The sequence below is a fragment of the Microtus oregoni genome, unplaced genomic scaffold (genome assembly GCF_018167655.1).
Source record: "Microtus oregoni isolate MIOR12 unplaced genomic scaffold, Mior012 000005F_ref0000423, whole genome shotgun sequence".
In the NCBI taxonomy this organism is placed as follows: domain Eukaryota; kingdom Metazoa; phylum Chordata; class Mammalia; order Rodentia; family Cricetidae; genus Microtus; species Microtus oregoni.
Window position 1 is genome coordinate 17171078 of NW_024543064.1, and position 18946 is coordinate 17190023.

The following is an 18946-nucleotide window of genomic DNA, read 5'->3' on the forward strand; positions in this document are numbered from 1 at the left end:
CGCCTGTGCCAGGGGTGCAAAATCTGGGGGCGAGGCTGGCGGCGTGGCTCTGGGCTGGGCGTGTCGGGGGCGTGGCCTGCTGCCGGGGTCGAGCAGGGCGGATCGCGGAGAGCATGTGGGCGTGGTCTGGCGCGGGGGCAGGTCCTCAGGCCGTCCCCACACGCCCCCCAGCGGAGGCCCGGAAGGGACCATTCGCGCTTCCGTCTCCGCCGGGGCCGCACGGAGGGCGGAGTTGCGGCCCGAGGACGCGACGCGAGCCCAGTTCCGGCGAGGAGGCCGCGCCAGTGACAGCGATGGCGGCGGAGTCGGCGCTCCAAGTTGTGGAGAAGCTGCAGGCGCGCCTGGCCACGAACCCCGACCCTAAGAAGGTGAGCGGCGGGCGGGCCGAAGGTGCGGGCGGGCGTTGGGCTGGGCGCGGGCCCGGTAACGGTCGCGGGCCGGGTGAGCCTGGGTCCTCGTTGGACCCGGAGCCAGGCCCCGCGGAGCGGCGCGGGGTAGCGGAGGGTTCGCAGCCGGCGGGCGCGTCCCGGCTGGGTGCTGAAGACTCGAGGGGGGCACGGGCGGCCTGGCCTGGCGGCTTTCCCGGGGCTCGGGCAGCCGCGCCAGCTGTTTCTCCGTCTCAGCCGAGCGACGCTGTCCGGCTGGCTGGGGTCCTGTGGCTCCGCCGTTCAGCGGCGCGACGACCCCCGCTCTCCTCTCTGTCCTTTAACCGAGAAAACGAGGAAAGCCTTGGGTTTTCGAGCTCTGCTCCTGGGCCAGGCGTGAGAGTATTACACGGCTCTGACTTACGGAAAGGTGGGAACAGCCAGCCCGGAGAAACCACGTTTAATTGCACTTAACTACTTTGTTGCTTCTGTTAGAAACTATTACTTTAAATACATTGTTTCCACTCCTGGTCTCCCGGTGACTCGGCTTCTCCGGGGTCTAGGAGACGTTATGATGGGCGTTAGAATAGTGATCATTGAAGTCTCTGGATGCACGTACCGAAGGGTGTGACATTGCTTGTCAGCATTTTCGCCTGGACCCGCGGTTCCTAAAAGGCGAAGTCTTCAGCGAGCTGAGTGGACGAGGAAGTAGTGGAGGGAGGCAGCGGGCTTCTAAGTGCAATCTAGGTTCCCATTCAGCACCAGGTCTGGGCTTTAGGGGAGGTCTTTGCTCCGCCTGTCTCTATTTTCTTCCTGAAATGCCAGGGGGACCCAAGTGCTCTGTGTTAATCGCCATCTTTCAGAATTTCCAGTCAAGGGCCCCATTTACTCTTCTTGTTCCTAGCGGGTCCCAGAGAGGTTTTTCCGTTTTTTGAAAGTTGCTACATTTCACCACCAGGCCACTTTTTTTTTTTTCTTTTTCTTTCTCAAGACAGGGTTTCTCAGTAGCTATGGAGCCAGTCCTGAAACTCACTCTGTAGACCAAGTTGGTCTCAAACTCACAGAAACCCGCCTGCCTCTGCCTCTGAGTGCTGAGATTAAAGGCGTGCACCACCATCGCGTGGCCTACTCCATTCCTTCGGTTCGGAAATACACTTCTTCAGGAAGCTATGTTCTTAATTAGTGAAAACTTAATGTTTTCTATTGTCTTTTGTCTCACTTTCTATGGAGGCTTTGGTACCTTCGGTCAAACATTTACAGTTTCTTTTTACAATAACCCTCTGTGGGTATCTAATGGTCATTATTTTCAAGTACCAGTACACTGTAATATTTGTCAGTGACCTTAAAGTAACCATCCTCATTTGGGCATTTTCCCATTAGATTAAAAAAAAACAAAAACAAAAAACAACTCCATATACTATCTATAGGGTCCCCCCCCCCATTAGAATTTAAATTTTGAAATGATCTTTCTAGTTGTGCTTGAAATTTCGAGTTAGGGAAAGTTTAAGTAGGTTTTCTTGCCTGGTGGTGGTGGCACATGCCTTTAATCCCAGCACTCGGGAGGCAGAGGCAGGCGGATCTCTGAATTTGAGGCCAGCTTGGTCTACAGAGTGAGTTCCAAGACAGGCTCCAAGGCTACAAAGAAACTCTGTCTTGAAAAACCAAAAAAAAAAAAAAAAAAAAAAAAAAAAAAAAAAGTTTTCTTGAACTACTAGGAATGTTTTTCAAAAGGTATTTGGTGTTTTTGTTGTTGTCATTTGGTGGCGGTTCTGTGGTGCTGGCATCTGCGCCCAGGGACTTGTGTGCTAACACTAGCAGACAAGTGTTCTACTACTGAAAGCCATATCTGACTTTTCTTTTCCTAACTAGAAAATTACCTTGGGGCTGGGGGTGTAACTACTTGGGCTCCTGGGTTCTGTATCCACTGGGGAGGGAGAACTGAATGTGTCACGAAGAGAGCACTAGGAAGGTGAGGAAAGAGGAAAATATTGAGACCGCTTTGCAAAGGGTCTGATTGTTGACATTCAGAAACAAGCGGAGTGCAGAGGGAAAATTGCAAGCTGGCGTACTGGCTTTACAGACTCCTTTAACACAGCAAGCTCTCACGGGTTCTGGAGACGGCGAGATGATTATAGAGCAAGACCGAATTCGCAACCAAATCTTCCAGACCATCATTAGCCAAGGCTGAGTCCACACCGTGTTTCTGGGACTCCTACTATTGGACTTTGGTGTTTTAAATGTAAATATAAATATCTATCCACTCCACATTTATCCAAGGTGTAGGCTCACTTGATAAAGAAGGTGCTAGGAGAGACTATTAGCTTTTTTTCTTACTATGGAATCAGAAATGGTTTTCGTGATTGATAAAGTTAGCAGTCTTCTGTTGAGTTTTCAGTGTGAAACTATGAAGCTCACAGATCGGTAGAGAACTAGAGGTCACTGCTGAGAACCTCATTGGCTTTAAGGGTGGAAGCAGTGGGCAGGAGGCCCAGACCCTCGGCTCAGTCATCTGTTACCAGTTCTCGCTGGCTCCACAGATGCTACTTGGTTGACAACACAACCCATAGTGCTTTCCCCTTGTTAGTGCTTCAGTCTTTTTGGAATTTACTAAAAACTGGAGATGGTGAAGTTCTTTTTCCCTTACATTGGACCAAATCAGCTTGAAAGTCTCCGGAGTTTTCATTTTGTCTACTAGCCCCAAGGCAAAAGACAAGCAACTCTCATTTTGCCAGTTAGTGCTAAGCCTTGAGATGAACACATCCTCTGTGACTTCTGGCTCCACCCTTCTATGTTGACTGCGTAGAGGTCCTATAACTCTGTGTCCTTGTGACCGCCTCTGCCTTGTGGACTGTAAGCTGTCACTGTGAGCATGGTACTGGAGAAGAGTGCCTGCTTTCTTCTTTCATTTTAAGTGCTCAGTGCATGAGTTAGATATATGCTCCCTTTTTATCTTAGGTGTTTCTTGGCTCGCTAGGCAAGCTTTGAAACCTCACTTGGCCCAGCTTCAATATGGATAAAATAGGAGAATAATACCCACTAGACAGGGTCAAATGAGACAAACTTAGCATGATACCGGCACACCGTGAACGGTATATAAATGTTCCCCTTCTAGGGATTCACATTAGAGAAGAACCACCTATCTTAACTCTTTTCAATATTTTCAGATTTCCCTTTCAGGAAATGTGAATTGACTTTAACCTTTGCACTTTATGTGACAAGAAATGCCCGTATGCTCTTTCCTGAGTTGGACCATGGAGGAGTTGGAGTTTGAGTACAGTTTTTACTCCATTAAGTTTCATACTCCCAAGATACACCACAGGGCCTCTTATTCCCAGTCAAACAAGATTGTCACCTGTGATCCAATTGTTCTGCCTAGAGACCATGTTAAGTAATTATGGAAGTAGAATGACCAGAAAAACATACTTGCTGCCCCACCTTGTAGTGATACGGCATACCAATTACAGCCTGAACTTCAAAGAAGGAAGAAAATATCTTGCTGTCTATTATTTAAATGTAAAGGCAGCTAGTTATCGATTTTTTTATTTTGGCTTCTTAAAAGTGTTTATTTTTATTTTTTATGAGTATTAGTTTCAGATGTGTGCCTGATGCCTATGGAGGCCTGCAGAGGGCATTGAATCCTATGGAACTTGAGTTACAAACAGTTGTGAAAAATTGATCCCAGGTCCTCTGAAAGAGTAGCCAGTGCTCTTAGCTTTGGGGCCATGTCTTAAACCCTGTTTGGCTTTTTTAAAATTAAAATTTTTAGGCACATATGTGTATATCTGCATGTTTGTTTGTACACATGCATGTGGGTAGAAAGCCAGAGGAGGGCAACAGGTGCCCTAAGGCTGGAGTAACAGGTGGCTATGAACTGCCAGATGGTTCTGGGAACTGAGCTTGGATTCTCTGGAAGAGCAAGTGCTTTTAACCACTGCCCTGTCTCTCATGTCCCATATTTTGGCTTTTTGAGTGAGGGTTTGCCATGTAGCTGGCCTGGTATTCAAATGTAGCCCAGGCTAGCATCCAACTCTGGGTGCTGGGATCATAAGGGTGTACTGCTGCAGCTGGCTCAGTTATCAGTTCTACGCTGCTTGTACTTTGCTACACTCCCGGTATGGAAAGTGTTTATATTCTTAGAAAAAGGCTTGGGCAATCCTGACTTTCGTAGAAATAAAGTAAGTAGGAATTGACTGAGCAGTGTCTGGTCCAGGATCAAGAGTCGGACATGGAAAGAGCTGTTGGTTGATGAATGAAATGATTAGGGGTGGACATGTTTAATTTTATAGTGTTGGAGACACCATGACTAAGCACATGGTTTGTCTCAGTAAATCGTCACAGCCTGTGCAGCAGACGGAGATTTGCAGATGAAGTAACTAAGGTTCAGGGAGGTTACTGACTTGCACAAAATCAGACAAGAGATCAGCTAAGACAACCTGCCTCTGACTCCATTTTGAGCTTTGTCCTACCAGTTTTGACCTAGTTTTAGAGACTTTAGAAAGGAAATGGGCAAACCCAGATCTTTCTGATCTACCCAGGCATGTTTGATCATCATTAGCCTTAAAGCTCTGACTCCAGCAACCCGAGATTGATCTTGGCTTCCCATTTGTGTTGAAAACACTTGTGCTAGCACTGCAGCTCTTGAGGAGGCTTGTAGGTAGGACTCTGTTCCTGTGGAGTCCTTGTTCTGCTTCCCATCCTATCAAGTTCTGGGTCATTTCCCTAAGCTTTTACAATCCTCTCCAAAGTAATAGTTGCTGGCGGCTTTATTTGGTTGTTTTTGTGGGGAGGGGTGGGATCATTCTCTGAAACCCAGGTGACCTTTGAATTCATGGTGTTCCTCCTGCCTCAGTTTCCTAAATGCTGGGATTATAGACATGAATACCAGGCCAGTTAGCAAGGGTTTAAAATTTTTGTTTTATGTGTATGGGTGTTGTGCTTGCATGAATGTCTATGTACTTCATGCATGTCTGCTGCTCTTGGAGACTAGAAGAGGGTATTGGATCCCCTGGAACTGGAGTTACAGATGAGGTCATTTGAACTGCCATGTGGGTACTGAGAATCAAACCCAGGTCCTCTGGAAGAGCAGCCAGTGCTCTTAACCATTGAGCTATCTCTCCATTCCCAGTTAGTGAGTTTTAATTCTCTTCTCTGCCTCTTTCTTTCCTTGGAGAAGGAAAGCAGTTGAAACCACAGACTCTAGCTAGGTCTAGTAGCAAGATTCCTGTAATCCCTATTCAAAAACGAAGGCAGGAAGCTCAGAAGTCAAGACCATACCTGAGCAAGCTAGTGAGACATTGTCTCTAAAAGTGAAGAGAAGGCTGGGTGATAAAGCACTTGTCAACATGGGTAAACAAATAGGTTCAATTTCTAGTATTAGAATCAACTGAAAGCCACAGAAGAAGACTTGGGAAGATATAACTCATTTGGTAACATGCTTACTTCAGAAGCATTAGGGTTTGAGTTCAATCACCTGTATCCATGTAAAAATGCTGGGCATGGTGTTGCGCTCTTATTTGAGTGTTGGAGAGGCAGAGACAGGAACCTGGGGATTCATGGATCAGTGAGCCTAGCCTAATTAGTGATAGACCTGGTATCAAAGGAGGTAGGCAGTGAGTGATTGCTTGATTTTTGACACAGGGTTCCTATGTAGACCAGGCTGACCACTGCTTCTCACCTAGTGCTATATATAATTAAAGGTATGCATTACCATGCCCAGCTTGGTAATTTTTAAGGTTGTTCTCTGACCTCCACAGACATACACATATGTGCTCAAACACACACACACACACACACACTTATTTGTTTGTTTGTTTTTAGACAGGTTTTCTCTGTGTAGCTCTGGCTGTTCTGGAACTCATTCTGTAGACCAGGCTGGCCTTGAACTCACAGACATCTGCCAGACTCTGCCTCCAGGATTAAAGGTGTGCGCCATCACTACTCAGCAAAAAAAAAAAAAAAAAAAAAAAAAAAAAATCTATTTTTTTTTTAAAAAGCACAGACTCTAAAACCATAGACAAAAGTTACCTTGTTCCACTGTGTCTTACACTTGTAAGATCATACACCCATAGTTGTTACTATAAAGTTACCTTGTTCCACTGTGTCTCACACTTGTAAGATCATACACCCATAGTTGTTACTATAAAGTTACCTTGTTCCACTGTGTTGTCTCACACTTGTAAGATCATACACCCATAGTTGTTACTGTAAAGGGTTTCACCATCAGATAGTCTCATCTGCTCCAGAGAAGACGGTTATGACTATAGAAATTAATATTTTGTTTTATTCTCTTTGCAGCTCTTGAAATATTTGAAGAAACTTTCCATCTTGCCTATCACAGTAGACATTCTTGTGGTAAGACTTTTGTAACTGTAAATATTACCTGACTATATTGCAAATGTTTCCCACCAGAGAAGGGTAGAGGGAGATTTCGAGGATAGGCTTTACGAGCTAAAGAAGCGAGACACAAAACATTGTACACTGTCTGAGTCTGTTCTTATGAGATGTCTGGAATAGGCAACGGCAAAGTTAGAAAGTAGGTAAAGTGCATGGTTGTTAGGGGCTGAGGGAGTTGGGAGGAACAGCGCTTCTTTTTGTGTTCTGAAGTTAGGTGATGGTAATTATTGCTCAGTATGAGGAATGTTCTAGAAATCACTATGTACTTTAAGATGGTGAATTTTATGTCATGTGTTAAGGTGGACAGGTGTGCTGTAGAACAAGCCCAGGATGTTACAGATGATAGAAAAGCGTTCTCAGCTGAGCTACACTTCCATTTCTGTTATATGGATTTTAGTCCAAAATTTAAAAATTTATTCTTTTACTTTGTACCTGAGTAACTTTGAGTATTATGTGTTTAAATGCCCAAAGTGGCCACAGGACCTCAGACTGACTGGAACTAAAGTTACAGGCAATTAATTGTGAGCTACCTAATATGGGTGCTGATTGAATTCCTGTTTTCAGCAAGAGCAGTAATTGCTCTTAACTGCAAAGCCATCACTCTAGCCCTCAGTTCAGAATTTAGATAGATGAGGTGCATGGGTGGTTAAGAGTGCTTACTAAGGAACCAAGCATGGTGGCACTCGCCTTTAATCCCAGCACTGGGGAAACAGAGGCAGGAGGATCTCTGTGAGTTCAAGGCCAGCCTGATCTACAGAGAGAGTTACAAGATAACCAGGGCTACACACAGAAAAAAACCTGTCTTGAAAAACAAAAACAAAACAAAATATAAAAAGAACATTGGCTTTGATATTTACTACTCCTAAATTCTAGTCCAACTTCTAGGCAGGCATGGTTCCGTGTGCCTTTGTCTAGCCTGGTGTACAGAGTGAAACCCTGTTTTTAAGAAGAAAATCAAATCTAACTCTGGCTGGGCCTCTGTACAGTGAGGCTGATTACTTCCTACCTCTAGGGGTTGTGATGAACACTGACTCGTATAGGGCATGCAGGATCTTAAGCCCAGGGTCCACTGCCTCCCCTCCTTGTTACATTGTTACGGTTCTGGGATGTTTTGAATGACACACTTCTCTAACTCTGTGAGCTTTATTACTTAGACTCAGATCTTTGGGCATAGGCAACAAAGTAATTTAGTGTAAGGCTTAGAAGGCATTTTAATAGGGAAGTATTTGCTTGTTCCTTTTCTCAAAGGGGAGGCCTTATTTCTTTAGAAAAATATACCCTTAGTTTCAGAACCCTCAATCAATTCCTTTGTTAAATTTGTAGGAGACTGGGGTAGGGAAAACAGTAAACAGCTTTCGAAAGCATGAACAAGTGGGGAACTTTGCCAGAGACTTGGTGGCCCAATGGAAGAAGTTGGTTCCTGTAGAGCGGTAAGAATGTTTCTTCTTTGCTTGTTCTGCTTCTTATATCAAATAACTATAATGCTTCAAGTATAAAAATAACCCATAATTATTGTAGGCTATTGTAGAATATACAATAAAATATTAACAATCAAAATGGCTCATGCCTTTAATCCCAGCACTTAAGAGACTGGCAATCTGAGTTACAGGACAGCCAGGGATACACAGAGAAACCCTGTTTCAAAAGACAAAACAAGCAAAACAACAACAACAGCAACAACAAAAAACGAATCAAAATTCCTTAGGGACCAAGGAGATGGCCCTGTGGGTCACCTGCTACCTACTACCAACCTGAGTTTGTCCTTGGTACCTATATGGTGAAAGGAGAGGTCTGGGTCCCAAAGATTATCCTCGGATCTCCAGATGTGCACAGGGCATGCTACCTATCAAATAAGAAGTAAAAATGGAATCACATATTTTTTTCTTACCATGTTTTTGCTTTTTTTTTTTTTTTAAGACTGAGTCTCTCTCTATGACCCTGGTGGAACTCTGTAGGCCAGGCTGGCCTTGACTTCACATCTGCTTGCCTCTCTGAGTGCTGGGATCAAAGGCATGTACCATCATGCCTGGGTATACAGTTCTTTTTTAATGATAAACATTAACATTTTGTTAGGTATTTTTTGTTTTGTTTGAGGATTTGGTGCTGCGGATTGAGTCCAGGGTCTCTCACATACTAAGCACGTTATCTTACCACTGAACTATATCCTTTGGTTGTTCTTTCTGTTTATTATGGGGGGGCGGGGTGGGTATATGCTCTAGCTTTTGAGAGTCAGTTCTTTTCTGCCACCATGAGATTGGACACAGGTCACCAGCCTTGCATGACAAGTATTTTCGCCTGTTGAGCTGTCAGGCTGACCTTAATATCTTTCTTTAGACAGGATCTCATTTTGTGACTCAATCTAGCCTAAAAAGTACTATGGAACAGGATGACCTTGAACATCTGATTCCTCAACAGTCCTATCTTAGTCTCATTGATCCTGGGGTTATAGTTATGAGCTACCACTATTGGCCTGACTTTTGTTATTTTATTTTGTGGTGAGTGGTCTCTCCTTTTTTTTGTTTTTTGTTTTTTGTTTTTTGTTTTTTGAGACAGGTTTTTCTGTATAGTCCTGGATGCCCTAGAAATCACTCTGTAGACCAGGCTGGCCTCTGCCTCCCTGAGTGCTGGGGTTAAAGGCACGTGCCATCACCACCTGGCTGAGCCAGTCCCTTGTAGCAGAGGATGGCCTTGAACTTCTGATCCTCCTGTCCTCACTTCCCAAATATTAGGATTATAGATTTACCCTCCACGTTTAACGTCAGGGTCTGTGATTTTATCTAGAGAGGCTTATGCTGAGATTTCCTTCTGCTTTTGCTTTTATCTTAGAAACAATGAAGCTGAGGATCAGGATTTGGAGAAGAGCAGTTCCCGAAAGCGCCCCCGAGATGCTCTTCAGCGGGTGGAGGAAGTGGAGGGGGACTACCAGGAAAGTTGGAAAGCCTCTGGCAGCCGGTCCTACAGTCCTGAGCACAGGCAGAAAAAACACAAGAAACTCTCTGAGCCTGAAAGGCCTCACAAAGTGGCTCACAGTCACGAGAGGAGGGATGAAAGAAAGAGGTGTCACAGAGTGTCACCACCATATTCTTCAGACCCTGAGTCTTCTGACTATGGCCATGTTCAATCCCCCCCACCTTCCAGTCCACATCAAATGTACACCGACCACTATAGGTCGCCAGAGGAGGACCATGAGCCCATCATTTCACACCAGAAGCCTGGAAAAGTCCACAGTAATACCTTTCAGGACAGACTAGGAGCTAGTCAAGAACGACACTTGGGTGAGCACCAGGGGAAAGGGGCTGTAAGCCAAAACAAGGAGCACAAATCTTCCCACAAGGAGAAACGGCCTGTGGATGCCAGGGGTGATGAGAAGGGCTCTGCCCTGGGCAGAGAGAAATCATCACACAAGGCCTCTTCCAAAGAGGAGAACCGAAGGCTGCTCTCAGGGGACAGTGCCAAGGGGAAGCCGCCCTCTAGTGTTGCCAAGAAAGAGAAGGACAGAGAGAGCAATAGTCTCAAGAAGTTTTCACCTGCCTCAGAGGCTGTTTCAGAAAACCACTTTAGAAAGCCCAAACACAAGGACTCCGAGAAGAGCAAGGCAGACAGGAACAAGCCGAGTGCAGATGGCTTAGACTCGGGGCGGGGGACAGGGGACCTGCTGCTCAAAGCAAAAGAGAAAGCTCCTAACAGCCTGAAGACCCCGGAGGGAAAAGGAAGATCTAACTCGGATCGAAAGTCACCAGCCTCGCTCCCTAAAGTAGAGGAGCCGGAGGTGGATGATGACTTTGAGCAGCCCACCATGTCCTTTGAGTCATACCTCAGCTATGACCAGCCTCGCAAGAAAAAGAAGAAGGTTGTGAAACCCTCAACCACAGCACTTGGAGAAAAAGGACTTAAAAAAAAGGACTCCAAAAGCGTTAGTAAAAACTTGAACTCAGTTCAGAAATTGCCCAAGGTCAATGAAAACAAGTCCGAGAAGTCGCAGCCAGTGGGAGCTGAGCCTCCCAGGTCTCGAAAGGTAAGAAAGGTAACTGCTGCCACCCAGCGCCTAGCCTGCTGAGTGCACAGAGCCACTGCCATGCCGCCTGGCTTGCTGGCATTTGGCCAAGTGAGTTTCGAGTGGTAGGAATATGTTCTGGGCCTCACTAGTTGCTAGCATGGATGCTACCCAAGACTTATTGTGGGCTGAGGAGGTAGGTAGCTCAGTAGTACAGGGCTCGCCAAGAGTGTGGGGTCCTACATTTACTTCTTAGCACCTCAAAAAATTTTCTTCAAGGACTAGTTGTCCTATCTACATTTTATCGTTTACTTATTTATTTGGGTGGTGACGAGCTCGAGATAGGTTTTGCCTGTGTAGCCCTGGCTGTCCTAGATCTTGATCTGTAGGTCAGGCTGGCTTCGAACTCACAGAGATCACCTGCCTCTGCCTCCCGAGTGCTGGGATTAAAGGCATGCACCACCACCACCCAGTTATACATTTGTTTCTTGACTTAGATGGTGTCATTCATGACTTTTGTCCCCCTCTAGCCTGGATCTATCTCTATCTGCCTGTGCAGTATGCTTGATTAACTCAGGGATTAGCGCAGGGAAGAACGTGGTGCTTACAGGATCAGCTTCGCACTCTGTCTCTTGCAGGCCCCTACTGATGTGCTGCCAGCGTTGCCAGACATCCCCTTACCTGCTATACAAAGCAACTACCGTCCCCTTCCTTCCCTCGAGTTGATTTCTTCCTTCCAGCCAAAGCGAAAAGGTAATTTTGGACATCTTTACATTTATTTGTTTGTTTGTTTATTTTTTTAAAGATTTATTTATTTATTATGTACACAGTGTTCAGCCTCCATGTATGCCCGCACGCCAGAAGAGGGCACCAGATCTCATTACAGATGGTTGTGAGCCACCATGTGGTTGCTGGGAATTGAACTCAGGACCTCTGGAAGAGCAGTCGGTGCTCTTAACCTCTGAGCCATCTCTCCAGCCCTATTTATTAATATTTTAAGTGAGTCTCACTGTGTAGCCTTGACTGGCCTATAAATCACTTTGTAGTCGAGGATGTAGGAGCTCTTGGGATTGGAGTCACAGAAGGTAGTGAGCTGCCATGTGGTTCAGAGTCTTCACCATGTGACTTAGACCTTTTGTGACTTGCTGGTTTTTCTCTTTCAACAGCATTCTCTTCACCCCAGGAAGAAGAAGAAGCTGGATTCACAGGACGCAGAATGAATTCTAAGATGCAGGTGTATTCAGGTTCCAAGTGTGCCTATCTCCCCAAAATGATGACCTTGCACCAGCAGTGTATCCGGGTGCTTAAGAACAACATCGACTGTGAGTCTCCACTTCTCAAGTCATTGCCACACTGGGGCTTTGTCACCGGAGAGCTTGGCTGCCATTCAGCACTCACCTTGTCACCTCTGGTTCCTCTGCAGCTATCTATGAAGTGGGAGGAGTCCCCTATTCTGTTCTTGAACCTGTCCTGGAGAGGTGTACACCTGATCAGCTCTATCGAATAGAGGAATGCAATCACGTGAGTGTCCCGAGTGGGAGCAGGGCAGCTTCCTGGCTGAGTTTCCACAGTTTTGTCTCTGGTCTGATGTGGCTGAAGGGCAGGTCAGAGGGCAGGTCACTAGATCACTGTTCTGGGCATGTTTGGTTTGCATCTGGGCCTTTAACTAAGCATGCTCTTTGCCTACTCCTGGGATCCTTCTTTGGTTTGTTTGTTGGTTTTTTTTTTTTTTTTTTTTTTTTTTTTATTTTGAGACAAGGTCTGGTTGCTCTGAACTCAATATGTAGACCAAGCTGGCCTCACAGAGATCCTCCTGCCACTGTCTCCCGAGTGCTAAAATTAAAGGTGTGTCCCTATGCCCACCTCCTTAAAAAAAAAAAAATTAGTGTGTGTGCATGTATTGTCTGTATGGAGAGGTCAAAGGACAGCTTTGTGGAGCTGCTTCTCTTCTGTCTTTACATGGGTTTGAGAACCAGACTTAGGTCAACAGGCTTGTATGGCAAGTTCCTTTCCTTTACCCATGAGACTTTTTGTTTGTTTAGGGGGGACAGTTTCTCTGTAGCTTTAGAGCCTGTCCAGAAACACACTCTTGTAGACCAGACTGGCCTCGGGCTCACAGAGATCCTCCTGCTTCTGCCTCCTGGGTGCTGGGATTAAAGGCGTGCGCCACCACCACCCAGGCTCTCTGGGGATCTTAAGCAGGGGGCTGGGATTCAAACACAGGGAAAAACACTTTCAAGGTGTCCCTTGACTTTCCCTAGTCATGAAGGTAAATGGGAAATTCTGGCAACAAAGCATCTGGGATCCAGGGAGATTTGTTTAGTGTTGACACTTGTGTGTCTAGTAAAAGTGACAGCCCGTGCTAGACATTTGGAATCTTCTAGAATTCTTCCTAGAAGGCAGATACACTCATCTGATCTCACTATTCAAGACCTCCAAGGTAGCCCTCTTGCATGGCAGTTCGGTATATTGCTGGCAAACCTTTGACTTTACCCCAGCTCTGTTGTTACCGATTTCTGAAGAAAAAGACTAGTGTTGGTAGCTGTCTTCTGTTAGCTCTCCATTCGCAATGCCATAGAGCAGTGATTCTCAACTTGTGGATCGTGAGTCCTTTTAGGGTCTTATAGTGGATATCCTGCATAGCAGATGTTTATATTCTGATCCATAATAGTAGCAAAATTACAGTTATGAAGTAGCAATGAAATAATTTTATGATTGGGAGTCACTACAATATGTGGAAATGTATTAAGGGTTGAAGTATTAGGTTGAGAACCACAGTTCTAGGGTGATTAGCATAGTGCCTACAACTTACCTATATGTTTAATTTGGTGATTTGCCTTTTTTTTTTTTTTTTAGAATTGTAGTACTATAATACTATTGTTTAGACCCCCCCCCCCCCAACTGTTAGGCAGTGGGTCATGCCTAGGCAGAAGGGAGAGAAGCAGGAGCACTTATATCGAAATGATGTCCTGGCCTGATTGCAGGTATTAATTGAGGAAACAGATCAGTTATGGAAAGTTCACTGTCACCGAGACTTTAAGGAGGAACGACCAGAAGAGTACGAGTCCTGGCGGGAGATGTACTTGCGGCTTCAGGATGCCAGAGAGCAGCGGCTGCGCCTGCTCACCAACAACATCCGGTCTGCACATGCCAATAAGCCGAAAGGTAAAAGAAGTGGGAGCTGTGCAAGGGCAGCCAGCTGGGTGCTTGAGTCAGCAGCGGAGTCTCAGTGGACCTGGTGGAGATGGGCTACTGTCCTTTCGAAATGTCTCTTTGCACGTGGGCAGGCAAGGTTTTTCTTCTGCCATAGGCTGCTCGCAGAGAGTCTTGGCCTGATTGAGCCCTAGTTTGGGGCTTTCAAAAGTTGTAGATTGTTAAATTGGCAGCAGAACCTTTGTTTAAGAAGTAAATATTGGGGGGCTGGAGAGATGGCTCAGAGGTTAAGAGCATTGCCTGCTCTTCCAGAGGTCCTGAGTTCAGTTCCCAGCAACCACATGTGATTCACAACCATTTGTAATGAGGTCTGGTGCTCTCTCCTGGCCTGCAGGCATGCACACAGACAGAATATTGTATACATAATAAATAAATAAATATTTTAAAAAAAAAAGAAGTAAATATTGATGTTGTGTTTCTCATAGGACGACAAGCAAAAATGGCTTTTGTCAACTCTGTGGCGAAACCACCTCGAGATGTCCGACGAAGGCAGGAGAAGTTTGGAACTGGAGGAGCAGCTGTCCCTGAGAAAGTCAGGCAAGATCTCTGCTGCTGCATGGTCATTTCCTGAAGGAGAACTGGGGGACAGGAAGTGACTTATTTTGGGGGTAGAGACCAGCAGAGCGTGCTCTGGAGTGCTTACTGGGTCTGCACTCCACCTTTTGGCCCCTCAGTGTCTGGGCCTGCTGCCTGGATAGATTATTTCTTTTTTTTTTTTTTAATATTTATTTATTTATTTTTATTTATTTTTTAAAATATTTATTTATTTATTATGTATACAATATTCTGTCTGTGTGTATGTCTGCAGGCCAGAAGAGGGCACCAGACCTCATTACAGATGGTTGTGAGCCACCATGTAGTTGCTGGGAATTGAACTCAGGACCTTTGGAAGAGCAGGCAATGCTCTTAACCGCTGAGCCATCTCTCCAGCCCCTGGATAGATTATTTCTGCTTCTTGGTCAGGGACACAGGTCAGGACCTGGTTCAAGGAAGTGTACCTCCGCTTTCATTTTTCTCATTTAAACAAAACTATTTCTAGGGTTGAGGAGATCGCTCAGCCGATGAAGTACTTGAGGTCTGAGTTTGATCCCCAGCACCCATGCTGATAGACAGATGGGACGATGTGTACCTGTGATCCCAGTGCTGGGAGTGGATCACTGGCCTGTCAGCCTAGCCTGTGCAGTCAGCTCTAGGTCTCACAACCAAGTGACTCCTAAGGAATGACACCCAGGCTTCACTTCTGGCCTCCACGTGAGCACAGTTTACACATACAGCAAAACAAAATAAATTTCTAGGGTGACTAGATGATTCTAGGCCACGTCAGCATTTTCGAATTATAGACTAACAATTTAACAGCCAAAGTTTAGCTGAGACTGTCATTCTCACTGATGGGCTCAACAGTTGCCTCTGAACCTTCACCAGAACTCAGTGTATCAGGCCTACTGCTCAGAGCCACACCGGGCTCACCCAGAACAGCTGTTTCAGATCACGTGCTCCCAGCTAAGCAACTTTGTTCTGTGTTACAGGATTAAGCCAGCACCATATACAACAGGAAGCAGCCATGTTGCTGCTAGCAACAGCAGCAGCAGCTTCCACTCCAGCCCCGAGGAACTGGCCTTTGATGGGCCCAGTACCAGCAGTGCCCACTTAGCTCCAGTGGCTAGCAGTTCTGTTTCCTATGATCCTAGGAAGCCAGCTGTGAAGAGTAAGCAACTTTGATGGGAAGCAGGGCTGTGGGTGGGTGGGGATCCTGGCACAGTTGTCAACTTGGCATAGGTCACTAGCCAAGGGCAGGCTGGCCATCCTCAGGTGTTTTGAATTTAGCTCATCTGAATTTTGTTGGGAAGCTGTGGGGGAGGTTAGGGGAGGTTTGTGTATTATTTACTGGTTTGAATGTTTATGTTGCAATGTTAAATCTTGAGACTATGGCCCCTATAGTCAGCAAAGTCTCCTGATTTGACATAACCACCATGAACACGTCAGCTGATCTTCGAGAGCTGTGGTGTTAAGGATGGTGGTGGTTCTGTACTTGTAGGGTCACAGCAAGGAACTGCCTCATGATGTGATTTCTATTGCAGCGCTAGCAGATAGTTCCTGTTTGTGTCCATGTCTGTGTCCACATACTTACGCATGTGTGTACGTGTGTGCATGCGTTCATGCATGCATGCGTGTGTGTGTGTGAGTGTGGTCGCAGCAAGGATCTGCCTCATGATGTGATTTTTATGACAGCACTAGCAGATGGTTCGTGTCCATGTATGTTGGGGGCGGTACACAGCCAGGGGAGCGAACTCAGTCTGGCTTTTGCTGTGAGCCACTGGTGCATTTCTGTGCTGCCGCCCGTCTGAAACAACTGCCTCCCTTTCCTTCACAGAAATCGCCCCAATGATGGCTAAGACAATTAAAGCTTTCAAGAACAGATTCTCCCGACGATAAATAGGACTTGCCTTGGAGGTGGAGTCTGGGAAGCAGAAATACAGGGATGGTAGGGACAGGAGAAGAGGATGTCCACAGAAGACCCATATCTTTTGGTTTGTGGAACTTTTGGCCTCTGACTCCTGCACAGTTGCAGGTATCTTCCTGTGTGCCACAACCCTGCACCCTGCCTGGAGCACACTTCAGATTTCTGAAGACAGTATGAAGCCTCAGTCTTACTGAGGACTTTAAGGTCAATTATACTTTTATTGCTAATTAGCATCTTTGTAAACTATAAGACATAGTTTTAATTAATAAATATTGCCCCCAGATGTATTTATAGTACCCCCAGGGGTTTTTTGTTTTTTTTTTTTTCTTTACTTATTATTTTTTTTAATTTTCTTTTTTCTCTCTTTTTTCCCCTCTATTGTATATTTAGCATTTTATTTTCCAGGTCTTTTATTAAAGTTAGATGAGTCTAGCAAAAGCCAGTCTTGTTCTAGGTCAGGACTTTTGAGTAGACACTGGTCCAAAAGGTTGTCCCCAAAGCTTGTGTGTCACTTCAAACCCAAATATGGATGGAGCCAGGAGTTAGGAAGTGCTGGACTGCCTGTCCTCCAGGGGAGCCTTGACATAGTAACTGTTCAGAAAGTCCTCACTCTGAGACCATCAAGAGTTCTGGGTAGGGGTCTTTCTTCCCTGTCCTTCAGTAGTGTTTGCTAAGGAAGGTTGTTTGCAGAGTCTAGAGTTCTTCCATCTTCTGCAAATCACGCTCCTCCCTGTTCTAAGGCTCACTGGAAGACAGAGCCTTGGGTCAAATTTGCATAGGACCTAAGCAGGTTTAGGATTTCTAGTTTCTGGTTCAGTATTTTAGCCCCTCCTCCCCAACCCCTTATTTTTCCTTTCCTTACGCCACCGGGAAATACAGACATGGCAGGGCTTTTGTAGCTCTGAATGTGGGTTTTGGGGTTCTGAAAAGCCAGCACTTTACTCTCTTGTTCCCTATGAATGAACTAGGAGTGAATTATTTGAAACATTGTAGTGCTCTGTTAGAAACTGTTTTTGTTTTAAAGGAAATACCATGAGACTGGAAGAGCACAGCAGGTCGTTGTGTCCTGCAGAGAACTTGCTGGGAAGCCCTCCCTCTACCTTCTGAGTGAGGGCCAGAGTTAGGAGGAAAGGGCCACCTTTGGGAGGGGCTGGACTATCCACACTGAGTCAGGGAAACCTGGTCCCAGCTAGCCAGCCAGTTCTGAAGGGAGGGAAGCTCTTTCCAGCTGACATGGAGGCAAGATCAGAAAACTAAGAGGGCAGCACCAGCTCCTTCCTTGCAGTCAGAAAGTATGGAGCTAGTAGGACTCGCTTGTTTATAAGCCAAGTGAAAGAAGCTGTGAAGTTGAGGGGACAGATTGCTAACCTGTGCCATCACTCCTGTCTACATTGTTTTTAACCACCCTGCAGACAAGGCAGCCCAGGAAACCTGCATTGCCATGCAGGATGCCTGTTGCCATGGGACACAAGTATTGCTGTATTTGGGATTGAGTAAAGCATGTTTCTCTGGATTGCTTATTTCACATACCACCTCTCTCTTAGCCTGACCTCGAATCTACCATCAGGTCTCTGACCTGAAATCAAGGGGACGTTTGCACCAGGAGCCAGGCACCTGGTGCTCAGAATAGCCCCTCTGGGTGTTGACCACCTCAGATCTGCCTTAGCTCTGTTTCTGAGACTTCCCATTGCCGTCTTTCCTGTTCTAGATTCAGTTGTGTATGATTTAATTCCCCTTCTTTGGAGTGCGTAGGCCTAGGGGAAGAAAGGGCACAGATTTGTCTATCTCCGGTGTCAGTGTCTGGTTTGGCACATTGATTTCTGATGCAGCCAGTTTGCTTAGAGCCAGATCTTCCACCTCTTGAAGAGTGTCTGTGTCAGGGATATGATTGGTGAGAGTGGTGAGGGGACCCAGGGAGCCAATCGTCTCCACAACCCCTCACCAGTGTACACAATAGCCACAAAGCAGACACACAGTGATGTTCAATTTTTAGTTGCATTTGTGAAAACTTGTGCAATTTTTTTCTGTGTTACACTACATACAAATCACAAATGACAGATTAGCCCTTTGCGGTCCTTGGTGTAACAAGGGGTTCTCAGGGGCTTTCTTTCTCTTTTTTGGAGGCAGGAGTGAGCATCATCCTGCTCTTCATTTGTATTTCGGTCCCAAAATGTAAATACAATTTTTCTATGTTACTTTTTTGTGGTAACTACAAGATGAATATTTTAATTAGATAAGTTATACAAAAAAGAAAAACTCAAGTCTAAATAAAAAACAAGAATTCTACCTGCTGAGCCTTCTTCATTTTATCAGGGAAGAGATATCGATCATAAGATGCCTGCTTCTTTAGTTTTGGGGGCTATGCTCACACTGATGGGGCTGCCTCAGCGCCTGTGAGCGCCTCATATTTATGCTATACAACTGAGCAGGGAAGGGGTTTGTCGTATATAACTGAAGGGGGTTATGCTATACAGCTGAGCAGGGAGGGGGTTTGTCGTATATAACTGAAGGGGGTTATGC

At 45.7% G+C, this 18946-nt stretch overlaps 1 protein-coding gene across 1 annotated transcript; it reads left to right on the plus strand.

The window, feature by feature from the left end:
- Positions 1 to 224: 224 nt before the first annotated feature.
- Eloa (elongin A) lies at positions 225 to 18712 on the plus strand. The gene is made up of 11 exons (XM_041652318.1): positions 225 to 368; positions 6660 to 6716; positions 8082 to 8188; positions 9585 to 10773; positions 11391 to 11505; positions 11919 to 12074; positions 12176 to 12273; positions 13737 to 13917; positions 14391 to 14502; positions 15492 to 15670; positions 16337 to 18712. Exons 1-11 carry the CDS (start codon positions 294 to 296, stop codon positions 16396 to 16398), a joined length of 2331 nt encoding a protein of 776 aa, XP_041508252.1. The 5' UTR covers positions 225 to 293; the 3' UTR covers positions 16399 to 18712.
- The last annotated feature ends 234 nt before the right edge of the window (positions 18713 to 18946 follow it).